The sequence below is a fragment of the Cajanus cajan genome, chromosome 3 (genome assembly GCF_000230855.2).
Source record: "Cajanus cajan strain Asha chromosome 3, NIPB_CcT2T_4, whole genome shotgun sequence".
NCBI lineage: Eukaryota > Viridiplantae > Streptophyta > Magnoliopsida > Fabales > Fabaceae > Cajanus > Cajanus cajan.
In genome coordinates this window covers 25,501,271-25,518,235 of record NC_138519.1, presented here as the reverse complement: position 1 = coordinate 25,518,235, position 16,965 = coordinate 25,501,271, and the positions used below count along the sequence as shown (strand labels likewise).

Genomic DNA, 16,965 nt, shown 5'->3' with positions numbered 1-16,965 from the left:
TTCACTCGTCGATGCTAGTATATTCTTATCAGCCACTTCTAGCTAGCAATGAGTATTCTTTGACTAGCCTCTCCAGGCTTTACAAGTATTCTTTCCCTAGCCTCTTCAGGCTTTACAGATGATAGATGTATAATCAAGTTTGAGTATTTGGGTGACTCTCACAGAGAGGATACATATATGATTTACACTTTCTAAGGTTTCACTACCTTAGTCCTATAGAGATTCTGAGTGTATGGGTTACTTTTTACAAAGAGGATACATAAGATTACAACACTCACTAAGGTCTCCTTCCTGAGATACACTTGGAACACCTTAGACTATAGAGATGAATACAATGATACATTGTAGATTTGACTATGAAGAATCGATCTCTGATTTCTCTGTTTTTCTTTTGGGCTTGATATTACTTTTGATGCTTAATGCTAAGAGCCCAAGGAAATGCCTATAGTCATTCTTTCGTTGCTTCTTGCCCCCCTTTTTTCGGTTTGAAGTTATTGTATATTTGTAGGCTTATGGAATCTGCTCGTTGCATATGTCCTTTGAAGCTGATATAGTCGTTCATGACCATCTTGATCCTTCATATAATGCTCAAGATCTTGCATTAAATGTTGCTTCCTGTTCATAGACATTGCGTGAAGTCTTTTTTGCCTTGTTACCAGTAGTGTCTAATTTAGCAGAAACCAAGGAACCTTTTTGTCCTTTTTCTGGTTTCGTAGTTGTTGAATTGTCCTTCTCTGAAAAAGTAATGTACTTTTCCTGACACATGCATTTTTTTACTTCTACGCTTGATTTTCTCTTTCTTCTTTTCAACTTTCACTCGCGCAATCATTTTGAGAGCTTTTATGATCGTAGACGATGCCTGAGTTGTCCTTGGAGACATAATTCCTTAAATGCTTTCATGGTAGTTTTCATCTTCGTCTGTTAGTCCTATGCATCTCAAAACTTGACCTTCATCTGAGCTTTTGACTTGATGCTTTGACTCTTCTCTAGGTCTGGTCAACTTGTAGGTGGACAGATTTCGTTTCCATTTGGAGTTCCTTTCAATCTGTGTTGTCCTTCGTCTGACGCATAGTTGACTTCCTTCTATTATTTGACCAGTGCTTCGTCTAATTTATTAGATTGCAATTGAGGTTATCCTTGACACATCCTCGTTTGGCATTTGGTTCACAGTTGTCTGGCGCACATGTCATACTTTATCTATTCATATGACTTGGTTTGTTTGATCCTCATGGTGTGCCTTGCTTTGACTCATCTCCGTCTGATTGACCATTTGGCTTCATCTAATGCTCGTGTAGACTTTATGTATGCTTAGCCCATTTTTGCCTTGTTCTAGATTTAACCTTTTTCTTGATACTTTAATCTTCAACTTGTAGACGCCTTATTTACGTATCTTCGACATCTTGGATTAGACTTCATCCTTATACTTTCTTTTCTTATCTTGACTTATGTGTTGTGCTTTCTCTTCACTCATATTCGACTGATGCTTGAAGCTTTGCTTTGTCTTGACTCTTTTTCTTCTGATTCAGGATTTATTATTTGATGATGCACACGTCGTATTCCATCTATCATTTGTTTTAGTCTGATCTTTGTAACGGTGGAAGATCTTTAATTTTGTATTGGAATGTTTCTTCTCATCATCTGGTGCTTGGGTTGATCTTTGTCTGTTTGTTCGAACTTTATCTGAACCACTTGCTTTATCCCTTGTGACATTTCCTGACTCATCCAATTTGCTTCGGTACATCCATTTCGTACTAGTGATTGTTTTATTCTTTGGTATCGGAACGAATTCTTCTTGCATGGCTTGAGCTTTAATCGTTTGCTTAACTAGCTTTCGTCTTGGTGTGCTTGACAGGTCTTTTGTGATCTTTGTGGACTTCAGACGCTTTTCCATATTCTTCATCGTGTCCTCATCCATTGTCTTTGGTCTTGTATCGTTTGAGGCTTCATTGTTTTCCTTCTTGTGCTGGGCTTGGCTTCGCTTGATCTCTTTATCTGATGCCTTATAGTTTTTTACCCTTTGTCTTGGTTATGGTGTGGGAAGTTGCACATGCTCTTTTCTTCATGTTGCCTGTACTTATGTTTTTTCTGAAACGCTAACACACTTGTTAGTAATAATCAACATGTATTATATTTGTCTCACTCAAAACCCTACTAGGGATTGCTTCGTCTGACTCAACAGTTTTGGTATTTGGGGTCCCGGTAGTGATGAGGGTCGGAAGGGTGTTCGGTCATCGTGGTGTTCGGTCACCATTGAGGCCGAAGGGTATTCGATCATAACTAGTACACAAAACTTCACGTTTTTTTTCTCTTCCATATGACGTCTTGCAGATTTTGTTTGTATTCATCCACTTACACACATATATAATTGAATTTACTTAATTACATTAATCTTAATATGTACTCCACATATGACCTCTCTCTTTCTTTCTTTCTCCTTTTTTATCTCTTTCTCTATATATATAAGGAGGGTTCAAACGACATCGATATAACTTTTATTAAGTATTACACTATTCAATAATCTTATATTAAATGTGAATTTTGTAAATTAAATCATTGAATTATAACTTCATATCACTTTATATGTTTATATCAAATCCTGTTAAAATTGAAATTAGTTGAAGGTAATCAAAGTGTTCATATTTTATTATATTTTGGAATGTATATATTATGTTAATCTTGTTTTATAAGAATGAAGTATCAAATTTTGTAAAGAACTTTCAATATAACAGTTGAATTTATAAAATTCATATTTAATATATAGTTATTGAGTGATGTAATACTTAATAAAAATTACTCTGTGTGTGTGTGTGTCTCTGTGTGTGTGTGTGTGTGTCTGTGTGTGTGTGTGTCTGTGTGTGTGTGTCTGTGTCTGTGTGTCTGTGTGTCTGTGTGTCTGTGTGTGTCTCTGTGCCTGTGTCTGTGTGTCTGTGTGTGTCTGTGTCTGTGTCTGTGTGCCTGTGTGTGTGTGTCTGTGTGTGTGTGTCTGTGTGTGTCTGTGTGTGTGTCTGTGTGTGTGTCTGTGTGTGTGTGTGTGTGTCTGTGTGTGTGTGTGTGCGTGTGCGTGTGCGGTGCGTGTGCGTGTACGTGTGCGTGTGCGTGTGCGTGTGCATGTGTATGTGTGTGTGTGTGTGGTGTGTGTGTCTATATATGAAAAAAATTATAATTTTATAATATAATTGCCTAAATACCTAATTTGGTCCCTCATAATATTTAAAAATTTTAATTTGGTCTTACTTTAATTTTTTTTTTCAATTTAGTCCCAAATAATTTAAAAATACATCAATGTGGGACTTCCACCCAAACTCCACAAACGATGTTAAATGTGGACGACGTGGATGTTAGGTAGATGCATACGTGGCAAGGTTTTCTTCTTCTTCTTTAATGCTCTCATATGTATGTTGTTGTTGTCTTCCCCCTCCTACTCCCACTCCTCCTCCTCCTCCTCCTCCTCCTCTTCTTGTTTTTCCTCTTGTTGTTGTTGTTCTTCTTCTTCTTCTTCTTCTTTTGTTTAGTTTTTCTTGTCCCCATCTTGCAATTTATGGGATTTGAACTTAGGGTTTTGTGTGTTACAACGAAAATGTTGCGAATGTCATCCAACTCGCGCCCAATGAACTCAACGAATTCAAGTGCGTTTAAAGGTAGTAGGCCTTTTGTTCCTTGTTGCTATTGGGGGAGGTTATTGTGTGGCGATTAGCAATGACGTCTACAAATGCTGGTAAAAGATTTTGGGGTTGTCCAAATTACAAGGTATGTTATGTATGTTAATTAATGTTATTTTTCCCTAGTTTCTTATTTGGGTTTTGTGACTTTGGTTAAAAATTTTGTAGTTTGGTGATGCTAAACAACAAGGATGCAACTTTTTCAAGTGGTCTTTAGAGGAATATGTGGATGAAAGGGATTTGTTGATAGCTAGACAGAGGAGAAAGATGAATAATCTCCAAAGTTCTCTGAAGTCAATAAGATGGTGGATGAAGTTGTTGATAATTGTTGTTGGTTTTCTATTGTTGTTGAATTTGGGGTTACTGTATGTAATTTGTAACAACTTGGTTCAAATTAGAAAGGTATTTTATTTGAAGTAGGCAAATACGGTGTTCTTTATGTAATGACAAGTTTGGGGATGTTATGGTTAGATATTTATGTAATGTTTCTTTAATTGTAATGGAATTATGAACAATTACTAATGACAGTATTCAATCATTGAGTGATGTTTACATTAAAGTGTTAGATTTCAACAATAAAAGCAATACAAGAGTAAAAGTATCCGTGCAACAACGTGGAATCAAACAAATAATGATAGATATTAGGCGCTAAATGTTCAAAGACTTGAGTACATATGGTCTTAGAAGTTAAAAAAGTTAAATACAAATACTAATAAAGTTCAAAGATTGAAAACAAAAATTCATAACATAAATTGGTTGTGCTAAAGCAATATGATTCAGACAAATCACTGAGGAGGGAAATCATCTAGATAATGCTGAAGGTGCCAATTATACATCCTGTCCACCATATAATTATAGTGTTGTTGTCGTTCATCCATTTCTTGCAATCGACGATCCATACACTGAATGGCTGACAAGATATCAGCATTGTCTACCTGTAGATGCGATTGTGGGGTGAAATCTTGTTCCTCTGGCTCATTTTCCTGTACTTCAGGTTGTACTTGCTCAGGAATAGGTTGTTGTTGTTGGGGTAATTGAACGGGTACTGAGAGTTTCGTACCTATCCCGTTGCTCATTGCCTCTAAATAGTAGAGGCGGAAGAGCGAGGACTTCCATGTCTTCGAACTCAGGTGCGAGATTGGTAGAAGAGGATCCATGAGATGTACAGGTTCGCTTTGGAGCCTTCCACTAGTGACACGCGAGTTTTAGAATCACACCCATGATTCTCGCAGCATATTAGAAGATTTTATTTGTTTCCTGTCAGCCGAGAGAATCATGGCCGTGATATGGAATCATGGGCGTGATTCTCGCAACCCTATGAGTGCAACTTTGTTGTGTTTTATTGGCCAAGAGAATCACGACCGTGATTTAGATTCACCGGCGTGATTCTCGCGACCCTGTGAGTCCTATTCATTTTGAGTTTCATCTTCAAGAGAATCACGACTGTGATTTGGAATCACGGGCGTGATTCTCGCGGCCCTGTGAGTCCTATTCTTTTTTAGTTTCATCCTCCGTGAGAATCACGGCCGTGATTTGGATTCATGGGCGTGATTCTCGCGGCCCTGTGTATGCAATTTTTTGTGTTTTAACTAAGTCATTGCCTCTACCCATTGTCAAATCAATTTTGACTGAGCTAAGATGCAAACCACTTGTTAATGACATGCAATTAATTGTTAATTTAAGTTAAAGACAATAAAAATTATGTATACAATGATAATATGAAAGTGAAATTTGATTTGAAACCAAAAATTAAAGTGAAACTAAATTAAAATTTTTAAATATTATGAGAGATCAAATTAGGCATTTAGCCAATATAATATGTTCAAATAAAAGATTTAAATAAAATAATATTATTTATCTTACTTTTATTTTTTTTATATGTTTTTTTAATTATTTGGCTTGCCGCCATTGTTCCTCTCTTTAAAGTTCCCCCAAACCGCAACAATATTCTCGTCGCCTCCCGCGAACACGGTGACGCATCCATCTTTCAAATCTCCTACCCAAATGCAAATCCCTCTCTCTCTTCACCCTCGCTCCTTCCTTCCAAACCCCGTCACGCGCCACAATCGCTCACTCTCCGCGCCACAACCCCACGCGCCTCCCTCGCTTCCACCCTTACCGCCCCACCCCAAAACGCCGCGTTTCGATTGCAGCCCTTCCCACCATACGCGCCCAAACGGCTTCCACTTCAAGCGCGGGAAGCTCGAGCTCGCGCGCAAAGTGTTCGACGAAATTCCCAAACGAGACGTTAACGCGTGGACTGCTATTATTACTGGTTTCGCCCGCAATGGAATGTCTTGGCAAGTTTTGGAGCATGTGAGGTTGATGTTAGTGGAAGGAATAAGTCCAAATTTGGTTGTGATGGCAGTAATTCTTGATGTTATTGGGGAGGTTGGTGCTCGAAATTTAGGTAGAGAGGCTCATGGTTTTGTGGTGAAGAGAATTTGGTATCACGAGGAAATTTCGGTTCTATCGGCGTTGATTGATATGTATTTGAAGTGTGGCGATGTTGGCTCTGGAAGCCGAATTTTGCATAGTGTGATGAAGAGGAAAGGTGATTGTTGGATTGGATTGATGTCGGGAAGACTTGAGGTGTCAATGAGGAATATTGTTCGTTTGAAGAGATTTAGGCCCGGTGGTGTTGCGGTTGCTTCTTTGCTTCCAATTTGTGCACAATTGAGGGCTTTGAGACATGGGAAGGAGGTTCATGCTTATGCTTTGAGGCATTGGTTGCTGCCTAATGTGTCCATAGTTTCGTCTTTGATGGTGTTGTACTCCAAGTGTGGCGTGATTGAGTATTCCATGAGACTTTTTGATGGAATGGCGCGGAGGAATGTGGTTTCGTGGACAGCCATGATTGATTCGTGTGTTGAAAATGGGCGTTTGTGTGAAGCAATTGGTGTGATGAGGTCAATGCTGTTGACGGAGCATAGGCCGGATACGGTTACCATGGCTAGGATGCTGCGTGTTTGTGGCAAGCTGAAAGTTTTAAGGCTTGGGAAGGAGGTTCATGGACAGGTATTGAAGAGGGGTTTTGTGGTAGTCCATTATGTTGCTGCAGAACTGATTGATATGTATGGGATTTGTGGAGATGTTGATAAGGCAAAGTTGTTGTTTAGTGCGATTCCTGTTAAAGGTTCGATGACATGGAGTGCTCTTATAAGGGCTTATGGGTATAAAGAATGGTATCAAGAGGCTGTGGACCTTTTTGATGACATGATTTCAAATGGTTGCTCTCCAAACCGCTTCACTTTTGAAGCTGTTTTATCAATTTGTGATAGAGCTGGATTTGTTGAAGATGCTTTTAGGATCTTCGATTTGATGTCGAGATTTAAAATTGAAGCATCCAAGGAACACTGCACTATAATGATTCGACTTCTTACCCGCTATGGTAAACTAGATGAGGCTCAAAGATTTGTGGAAATGAGTTCTTCCTTATAGCAGAGAGCCAGAGGCAATAGGACTCTCTTTCTGCTATGAATGTTTTATAGATTGTTAACATTCTTAACCAATGTTTATTGACGAGTTACCAGTAGCTGTTCAAGGTGACATTGAGCAAACATATAACTTTCAGTTAAGGATCCTTGAGTTGTAAGTATAGTGTCTAACTGTATCAAAGCTGTAAAGTTGCTTGAATTGAACATACAATTTCTTAAATGGTTTGGTTTGCCAGAAGCAAGTTTACTTTTTTAGTTGCCATTTGCCAATATTTAATGATAGACTTGGCTGGAAGAAGCATAATGGATTGATGCAATATCCTAGGAGAGGAATTTATAACTAAAAAGTGAAAAGTATGCTGATAAATAATGTAGTTGGCCTTAAGCTTCACTAATATTCCTAGGAGAGGAGTTTATTACAAAAAATCCTTAGCTATCTTTGAAGAAAAGTGAGGGAATGTAATTTTTTAGAAGATTTAAACCCCTTCAGAATTTGTTTGGATACATAACAGCCATTTGAAAATTTTCAAAAGTATTTTGGTAAGATATTTCATTATCCAAAATAACGAATTCAAATTTCCTGTTTATTTGGTCGAATTTCTAAATTGGGATAAATGTTATGTTGTTTGGCAGGGAAGAAACTGAAAGGAAAAAAGATAAAAAAAAAATCTTTCCTCTTGTTTAGTTGTGTAAAAGTGATGAAACTAGTTTGGAGATGATTGTGGATTTCTTCAACTAGTTTGTAGGTGCTCTCAAATCTTCTTCCATGGATTTTTATACTCCAAAGAAACCTGCAAATAGTGGAGGAGAATAGAAGATAGGTGCACCACTTCAAGGAATATAAGCAAAAAAAAGTGAAGAACTTGACATAAGGAAAAATTTCTTAATAAAAGTTCATAAGGAGAGAATTTCTCCAAGAGAGAGAGAACTAAGACTTATAGAAAGAACAAATCTGAATTTTATTCTCAATAGCTCAAAAGTGAATTACAAGGAGGGAAAAGGTATATAAAGAGTTTGGAAGCTTGTGGTACAAGTTTGACTAATCATGATTAAGTGTAGTTAAGGTTAGGTTAACTTGTATTCAAGCTAACTAACTTTAGTTATATTTTGGAATTTGAATTTTCTCCTAAAAATGTCATTATCATAAAATTAAAAGAATTAAATGGGAGCTTGTTACATGACAAGATATTAAAGGTGTGATTAGACAAGACCATGTGAGTTGTTGGAGTCTTGAATAGATCATGAGACATCTTGTCCCCCTTTGATGTTGACATCTAACCACTTAGTTTTCTCACAAGTGGATGTCCATCACTTGATTCTCATATAAGTGGATGTCAACTTCAAAAGCTATGCATCCAAGAAATACTCTCATGAACCATTCAAGCCCAATAAATCCAAAACTCTTTTTTTAGTTACACCCCTCCCAAAACACTAAGTACACCTTAAAAATAGAAATTATAAGGAAATAAATTCCTACATTACTTGACTCAAAATCACAAGGTCAAAATTAAGAAAATATTTATAAGGAAAATATTTACAAAAAAGAGAAAGTAAGTTACTAAAAAGTAATCTAAAGCTCAAAAAAAGGTTGAACTTTCTTCCTTTAAACCTAATTCACTTCTCATGACTTCTTTAGGATCAGATCCCTTGATATGATGTCATAAAAAGGTAATACTATAGAAATATATATATATATATATATGTATATATATATATATATATATATAATGACATAAATATTCCTGATTAAAAAAGAAGTATATAAGGATAAGGATAATTTAGTATTTTTACCGCAACAAATCGCTTTTCATGCCTCTTTCCGTCCAAAATGGAAAGATTGAAAAAATGCTGGATCCCACTTACGTTTTCATGTTTCTTTCTTTCTTAGACTCGTTAAACAATGGAAAAATTTAATTATGCTTTCTTTTCTGTCTGTCTACTTTCTTTCCACTCTGTTTCTGTTATTCCAAACAGACGCCTAGTTTTTTTTTATCTACTCATAATTTTGATCAACTCATCTGGAGACAACAAGTGTTCTATAATCTATAACATGTTCTATATTTTTTTAACTCTTAATTTGACTAAATTTTGCTGTATTCACCTAGAGCACATGTTCTATAACACGAACTTGACTACATTTTTTTTAACTCTAATTTTCTTTGTTGTTTTTTGTGTTCTTAACTCATTGCTGCAATAATCTTGATCTGTATCATCTTTCTTATTTGTTTTTATCAGCTATCATTCCCACTTGTCAAATGCCCATGACCGTATGAGATCAAATATTTCTGGCATAATCTTTGTATGCTTTATAAAAGCTGTTGCTTGTGATGATGGTTCATGGATACTCAATATGCGTGATACCTGATGTGAGGAGTCCAATATAGGTGTTTTATTTTTGCTTATGTGCATTTTGGATTATTTTGAGATTTTAAGTATTGTTACAAGGCTTTCATCATTCTTTTGGTGTGCTTATTACATTTTCTGTTTGATAAGGTGCCAAGAAGGAAATTTTGTGAATGGATCTATATCAATACTGTTGGAGTATGAAATTTGAATATCAACATGGCTTCGAGGGTCTCCTTTTGGGGCCAGTGTGAAATCTGCCTTGTTCATATGCTAAAAAGTTATAACTGCCTTTCATTCTCTGTTTACATGAATGCACGTGATTGTTTTGCCTTGATTGAAATTTGCTTTTGGTTCTATTTTCCAATCATTGCATGCCTTGTTTATTGGCCAATCTTAATGCTGTCTGAGACATTATATAGACCAAATTTTTGGCTAAAGAGAACACAGCCTTTTGTTTAGATTGATCCGTATTTCGAAGGCACTATATATTGTGAACTTATATAGGTGGTCCGATCTCTTTGTGAAAATATTATGGGTTTACTTTTGAAGGAATAGTATATTTTCCACATTGATTTTATTAAAAGGATTATGATAAAAGAAATTAACATAGGCCAATTCTAACTGTCAATAAAGAAGAACAAGTATGACAAGGAGAAATATGGTAGAAACTAGAAAGTAAGGATGAGTACAAGAAAAAATGGTACAAGGGATTACTTTCTACGGAATTTCAAAATGAAGCTTGAACTTGTATTGGCTAATGCCTTTTGATATCAAAGAAATTTGGACAACAAGAACTCGGGAAACAGTGGCATATAACATTGAATCTCTCTTTAATTACTTTGTTTGGAAACAAATTGCGGAACCCAGCTAGTAAACAATGATTCAAATGCAGAGAGTACTTGAATCCCTCCTATCCTCTTTTCCATAAGCGAGGATTTCATAGCATCATACTCGCTCTGAGTAAAGAACTTCTTTCATGAATGAGGCTACACCCGGTGACCTGCTTCTTTTGTTACTGGCTATTTTCTCTCTGAATCCATAAATATTTTGAATCTGGCTTCTGAAAACCCTCTTTCTCTCCTCCCAAGCCTGCTGTGGTTTGCCTTTAGGTTCTATCTTTTTCTGATGGTTCTGCCTCTGCAATCTTCCATGGCCTCCTTAGTCTCAATTATGCATCGGGTACCTTATGCTTCTTCAAATACTGCGTACTCCTTCATTTTCTCATCCTCCTGTGGTCTGATCTCATTGTTTTGCTTTGTTGCAGAGACTGTCCAGAAGTTGTGTCCTTAAAACCAACGATTCTTCTGACAAAAGAGGTCTCCATAGCTTCTCCCAAGGAAATTGCCACCTGGTGATTATCTCTCTCTGCACACTCCGTTTCTTTTTACATAATTTTGGTTGAAATTTGGGACCTTCAGGTTGTATATTTTGATGGCATGGCATTTTCATGCTGAGGATGCCAGATGCTGACTGCTGATTTTTGTTTTTTTGGATGGACTTCTCAGTGCTGTTAAGCATTTAACTAATTCGGATTGGTTTTCCAAGTCTCATTGGTTTCGAAATAACAGTGGAGTTTTCTAAGTGTTAGCTCTTGCAAAAGGGACGTTGATTATACTTAATGGTGAAGTTTCTTAAGATTTATACTGATGAGAACTGAGATGATTCATAAAAGATGATATGTTTTGTAGCTGCTCTAATGGTTATATAATGTTCCATCCTTTATCTGCAGCTACAAAATTTGTCTGCTACAGGTGAGAATCGGAAAACTCGCTTACTTTTCATTACTGCAACGAAAATGACGGTCACGAATTGGAGACCCACTTTTTCGTTCCATGCTTGTGAGGATAGTTCTCGGGGGAAGGTGAGGTTCGAATACTAATTATGAGGAGTACTCGCTATGCCCCACTCCTAAGAGTTTATTTGTTTAAGAATTTATTAAAAAAATTTACATTAAAATATAAGAATATCGCTCATTTTGAAACAATAGAAGAACATAACTTTCATAATCTCGAGTATAATTTTTTTTTTTTCAAATTAGTCCTTGAATATTTGTAAAAATATATTACCAGAGATTATTGAATATTTTTAAGGGCCAAGATTTAAGACAAAACAATCTTTCAGAAAATCGCCGTAAGAAAAAAGAAAAAAAAGAAGTTAACGGCTTGCAAGTTAGGGTTTTCCCCGGCACTGTAGAGGACTTTACTATCCTAGGGCAAGACTATATATAAACTATGAAATGCGTAACAGAAAGCAGGAACTTTATTATGAACATAGCATAGCATGACTCAGAAGCAGAATCCCACAAAGACACAAATTTGGATCTCAAAAAACAAAAGATGCGCGTAAATTAAGAAAGACGATACAGTGGGTAGGTAAACATTAGAAAGCAAATATAAGAACCAAAACCCCCCAGGATCCCACTTTTGAAGCACCGAAACCCAAAAGGGTGTGTGTTGTCTTCAGGAGTCCTTAGAGGAGGGTGCGTCTTGATCGGGGGATTTAGCCGGAGGAGGAGGAGGAGGAGGAGGGTGGTCGCGGTTGTAACGAGTGACGAAGATGTTGATGAGGCTGTAGAAGTGGTAGAATAGTTGCGCACTAACCAGCACTATCAAGCACAGAACAACAAAATCCATTTTGAAGCACCAGAGCAGAAACGCGGAGCTTTCGGTGGGTGCACGCCTTTAAGAAATTGGGGATAGTGGAGCTTTATCACTTCCACATCTACCTCTATAGACTATACTAGACTCTCATGCGGGCCGGACTATTTTTTTTTATACCCTAAAAAATTAGGAGGAAGTTGAATAAACTTGTTTACAAGTAAGTAAAAAAATTAAAAGAAAAAAAATGAAATAATTTATATATATATAAGTGTTGATTAATTTGTAGAAGTTTTCTTTGGTTAATTTCTCTGAAATTTTATTTCAATTTTTTTTTAATATTCTTAGATAAACTTATTTAAATATACTATAGGTTAATTTAATGTGATGAATTAGACAAGTGAAAATTAGGATTAAATATTTTAAATTTGAAGCATAGATATATTTCTTCTCCAAATTTTGAAACTTATGATTTTAATCCTTAAAGCAGCAAAAGTTATTTTGTTCCTTCAAATTTAAAATCTATTTTTCTTTAATTCTTATGATTTCAAAATATATTATTTTAATTATTATATTTGAATGTGACAAATTGATAGATATCAAAATAATAATTTTTGATATTTTGAAAACTTAAGCACAAATTTTAAATTAGAGAGAACAAAACAATATTTTTTGTAATTAAAAGGATTAAAAATAAAAAATTTAAATGAAGGACAATAAATTATATACCCAAAATTTAAGAGATTATTAAGCTTAAAAATTAAGTTTGAAAAATAAAGTTTATTTTGACTTGGTATTTTTAAAATTATGTAAATTAATTAAAAAAATTAAGTAGTCTAACATAACTCGACCAAACTAATAAAAAAAAAAATGTTCATATAAAAGTTGGGTGGATTAGATCATCTCATTTTTCATGTTTGGCTTGATGGGCTAGCACACATAACTCGTTTTAACAACTCTATTTTGAAAATTGTTTCGTACATGTAACATCTTGATTTTTAAAATAAAAATAAAATAAATAATTTAAATAATGTTTATATTATGCACTTAATTAATTTATTAATTGAATTTATAATATAAATAAAAGATTTTTTAATAAATAAAATAAAAAGAGAATGGATGGTTGATAAGATAGAAGTCTTTAAGTTGAACTCTTGAGTCCAACTTGGAGCCTTATTAAAAAAAAGAAAAGAGAAGGAAAACGAATTTTGTATACGAGGTTGGTAAGGTGAAGGGACGTGAAAAAAAAAAGACAAGTCACTAGATTTTGATTCGACAACGGCTTTAATTGTCTCATTAGTCCACACATGCTTTATCCAAAACCCTTTTTGTAATCATTAATAAATATTAAATGCAAGAAATACCTTTTCAAATGGAAAATGATACATTATTATGAATATAATAATAAAATAATATTCATGATAGATCAATGAAATGAAAGATGGAACATACATAAGTCAGCTTAAGATAATGTATGACAGATGATGCATATAAGATGAAACATATTTAACATGATATAATCATGATACTTAGTTTGAGTCTGAGATACATTTCAAATTAAGATGAATTCTAATGAATGTAAAGCATTTTTTAGCCAAAACTTTATTAAATATATCAACACATTGATGATCAGTATTAATAAATTTTGTCAAAAATTCCTAGTTATACATAATCTCGAATGAAGTGATATCTTAACTCAATGTGCTTAGTTTTAGAATATTATATGGGATTTTTAAACATATTGATAACATTAATATTATCACAATATATAGGTATATTATGCTTAAGATTGGAATAGACTTCTAATTGGTATTTCACCTATAATAGTTGTGAAGAACTAGCAACAAAGATATATTAGGCTTCTATAGTGGAGAATGTTATGTCGTTCTACTTTTTGCTTGCTCAAGAAATGAAACAATGATCCAAAAAATGACATCATTCACTTGTGATTTTCCTTTCTACTCTGTCCCCAACATACTCTACATCACAGTATCCTACTAACCTAAAGTCTTTGTTTTTCTCATAAAACAAACTTAGGTTAGTTATTCTAGTAAGATATCTGAAAATATGTTTTACTACTTTAAAATGAGATACTCCTGGATCAAATTGAAAACATGCACATAAACACATATTGTATATGATGTTGGGTCTACTAACAATAAGATATAGAAGTGAACCAATCATATCTTTGTTGATCGTTTGTATATATCTTTTGTATATTTTTGTTGATGAATGAATATGCCTTCATTCGCTTGCTTGATCTATAGTTCCAAAAATAATTAGTTCACCGATCATACTCATTTCGAACTTTGTTTGCATAAACTTGGAAAAATCCTCATAAATAGATTTATTAGTAGCACCAAGATAATATCACCAATATAAATTTGAATTACTATAAAATCTATGTTGAACATTTTATCTAAAAGGAGTTGTGTCAACTTTGTCTCTCATAAAGTCATTATTAATTAAGAAATTGCTTAATCTTTCATACGAAGCTTTAGGAGTCTACTTCAGATCATAAAGTGCCTTTTTGAGTTTGAAAACATGATCTTTCAAGAATGAATTTTCAAAACCTGGAGGTTGTCTTACATAGACTTCTTCAATAATCCCATTTAAAAGGGTGTTCTTTATGTCTATTTGAAAATTTTTAATGTCTTTATGATTTGCAAAAACTAACATAATTTTAATAGCTTCAAGTCTAGCAATAGGTGCAAAGGTTTCAGTGAAATCTATACATTTTTACTTATTATAGCTTGAGCTACTGATTTAGCTTTATTCCTTACCACTTTAACCTTCTCATCTAGCTTACTTATGAAGACCCATATAGTTCCAATAATACTTTGATGTTTAGACATTGGAATAAGAGTCCAAACATCATTTCTCTCAAACTGATGAAGTTCTTCTTACATAGCTAGAATCCATCATCATCTTTAAGAGCTTTGTCTATTCTTTTTAGCTTAATTTATGAGACCAAAGCATAAAAGGTATTGTCTTTGAATGTAGACTTTGCTCTTAATCTTTCAGTCCTATCTCCCAATATTTGGTCTGAAAGATGATAATTGACAAACTTTTTATCTCTCTAAGATTTGGATCCATCGTCAAACTGATTCATTTGCCCTTCAATCTAAGCAATTGTCTTCTCATTTGTGTCTATTTCAACAACCTTTTCAGGTTCAATATGCAAATTCCTCTTCTAACTCTAATAGTTTCCTATCAATTATTAAGGCATCATTAAATTTGACATGAATTGATTCTTCAACAATAGAGGTTTCAGAGTTAAAGACTATGTATGTCTTTGATGTATTAGAATATCCAAGAAAAATATCCTTGTCTACTTTGGAATCAAACTTTCCAAGTTGATCCTTAATATTGAGGGTATAGTATTCACATCCAAAAGGATGAAAATATGATATTGTTGGATCGAGCGCTTACCACTAGGCCAAAAGCTATAGCTTATAGTCAGGGCGCAACTCTTTTTACTTAAGAACGCAGCAGCCCAAGCGCCATGATTCGACAGTGACTTGGCCCACCTAGCCTCCGCCACGGGACAATTGATGCAACCTGCAACAATCTTCCCCTCAACAATTGCCCTGCTGGGTATCGAACTCATGACCTTGGCTATGATACCAATTGTTGGATCGAGCGCTTACCACTAGGCCAAAAGCTATAGCTTATAGTCAGGGCGCAACTCTTTTTACTTAAGAGTGCAGCAGCCCAAGCGCCATGATTCGACAGTGACTTGGCCCACCTAGCCTCCGCCACGGGACAATTGATGCAACCCGCAACAGATATGTTGAGTCTTCTTCCTTTCCACAATTCTTAAGAAGTCTTATTTAATAGTGGTCTTACCAATATTTTGTTTTGGATATAGCAAGTTGTATTTACTATTTCTACCTATAAGTGTTTTGGCAAAGAGTTTTTACAAAGAAAAGTACTAGCCATTTCTTGTGAAGTTTAATTCTTTCTTTCAACTACTTCATTTTGTTGAGATGTTTTCGATGAAGTGAAGTTGTAAAAGATATCATTCTTTTTGTAAAGCAATTTAAAAAATGAGTTTTCAAACCTAGTTCCATGATCACTTCTAATGCAAAAACCTTTTTCATTTTGAACCCTTTTACAAAATATCTCAAAGACATTAAAAGACTCATGTTTATGAACTAGGAAATATACTCATGTGTATCTAGAATAGTCATCTACAATGACAAATTCATACTTTTTACCTCTCAGACTAAGACTCCTAATTGGACCAAATAAATCTATATATAATAGTTCCAAAGGTTGTGAAGTGGAAATAGTCCTTTTAGATTTGAAAGAGATTTTAATTAGTTTCCTTTTTTGACAAGTTTCACAAAGAAGCTATGTTTTCCAAGAAATATTAGGCAATCCCCTTACAAAACCTTTCTTGTTTAGTTTAGAGATATGTTTTAGATTTATGTGCCTAGTCTTTTTATACCAAATTCATCTTTCATCATCTCTAAAATCTAAATATGTCACTTTTTTTGCCTAGATCACCTAGATTAATTTCATAGAGATTATTCTTTCTATAAGTAGTAAAAAGAACAATGTCATCATTTTGTTTAAATATACATGAGTCTTTATCAAAAGGTACAATATATTTGCTATCACAAAATTGGCTTATGTTAAGCATATTATACTTTAATCTTTCAAGGTTTAACATATTTTTGACAGTGGGCATATAGTTCTTATGAATCTTACCTATACCTCTTATCTTTTCTTTACCATTGCCTTTGAATGAGATTGTCGCTTCATGAGGTTGAAGGTCTAGGAACATAGACTTTTCTTTTGTTGTGTGTAATGAGCAACCACTGTTTAATTGCTAGTGTTAATCCTTCATTTTTCCCACTAAGGATATCTATAACATAAACTATTTGAGACTTTGGTACCCAAATTTTTTTGGGTCCTTTT

The 16,965-nt window shown here is 34.5% G+C and overlaps 1 protein-coding gene and 1 long non-coding RNA gene across 2 annotated transcripts; both read left to right on the top strand.

Annotated features, from left to right (window-relative positions):
- Positions 1 to 5,554: 5,554 nt before the first annotated feature.
- Positions 5,555 to 7,351, top strand: LOC109818828 (pentatricopeptide repeat-containing protein At1g71460, chloroplastic). Its single transcript, XM_020384356.3, has one exon. The coding sequence runs from the start codon at positions 5,664 to 5,666 to the stop codon at positions 7,098 to 7,100; it is 1,437 nt and encodes a 478-aa protein (XP_020239945.1). The 5' UTR covers positions 5,555 to 5,663; the 3' UTR covers positions 7,101 to 7,351.
- Positions 7,352 to 8,846: 1,495 nt separating this feature from the next.
- Positions 8,847 to 12,148, top strand: LOC145955691 (uncharacterized). The gene is made up of 2 exons (XR_014432353.1): positions 8,847 to 10,621; positions 10,707 to 12,148. It is a non-coding gene; the product is annotated as an uncharacterized LOC145955691 (long non-coding RNA).
- Positions 12,149 to 16,965: the final 4,817 nt, after the last annotated feature.

Bases quoted from the DNA above. Each gene is read 5' to 3' on its own strand.
- LOC109818828 (XM_020384356.3), top strand. From the start codon at position 5,664: ATGCAAATCCCTCTCTCTCTTCACCCTCGCTCCTTCCTTCCAAACCCC.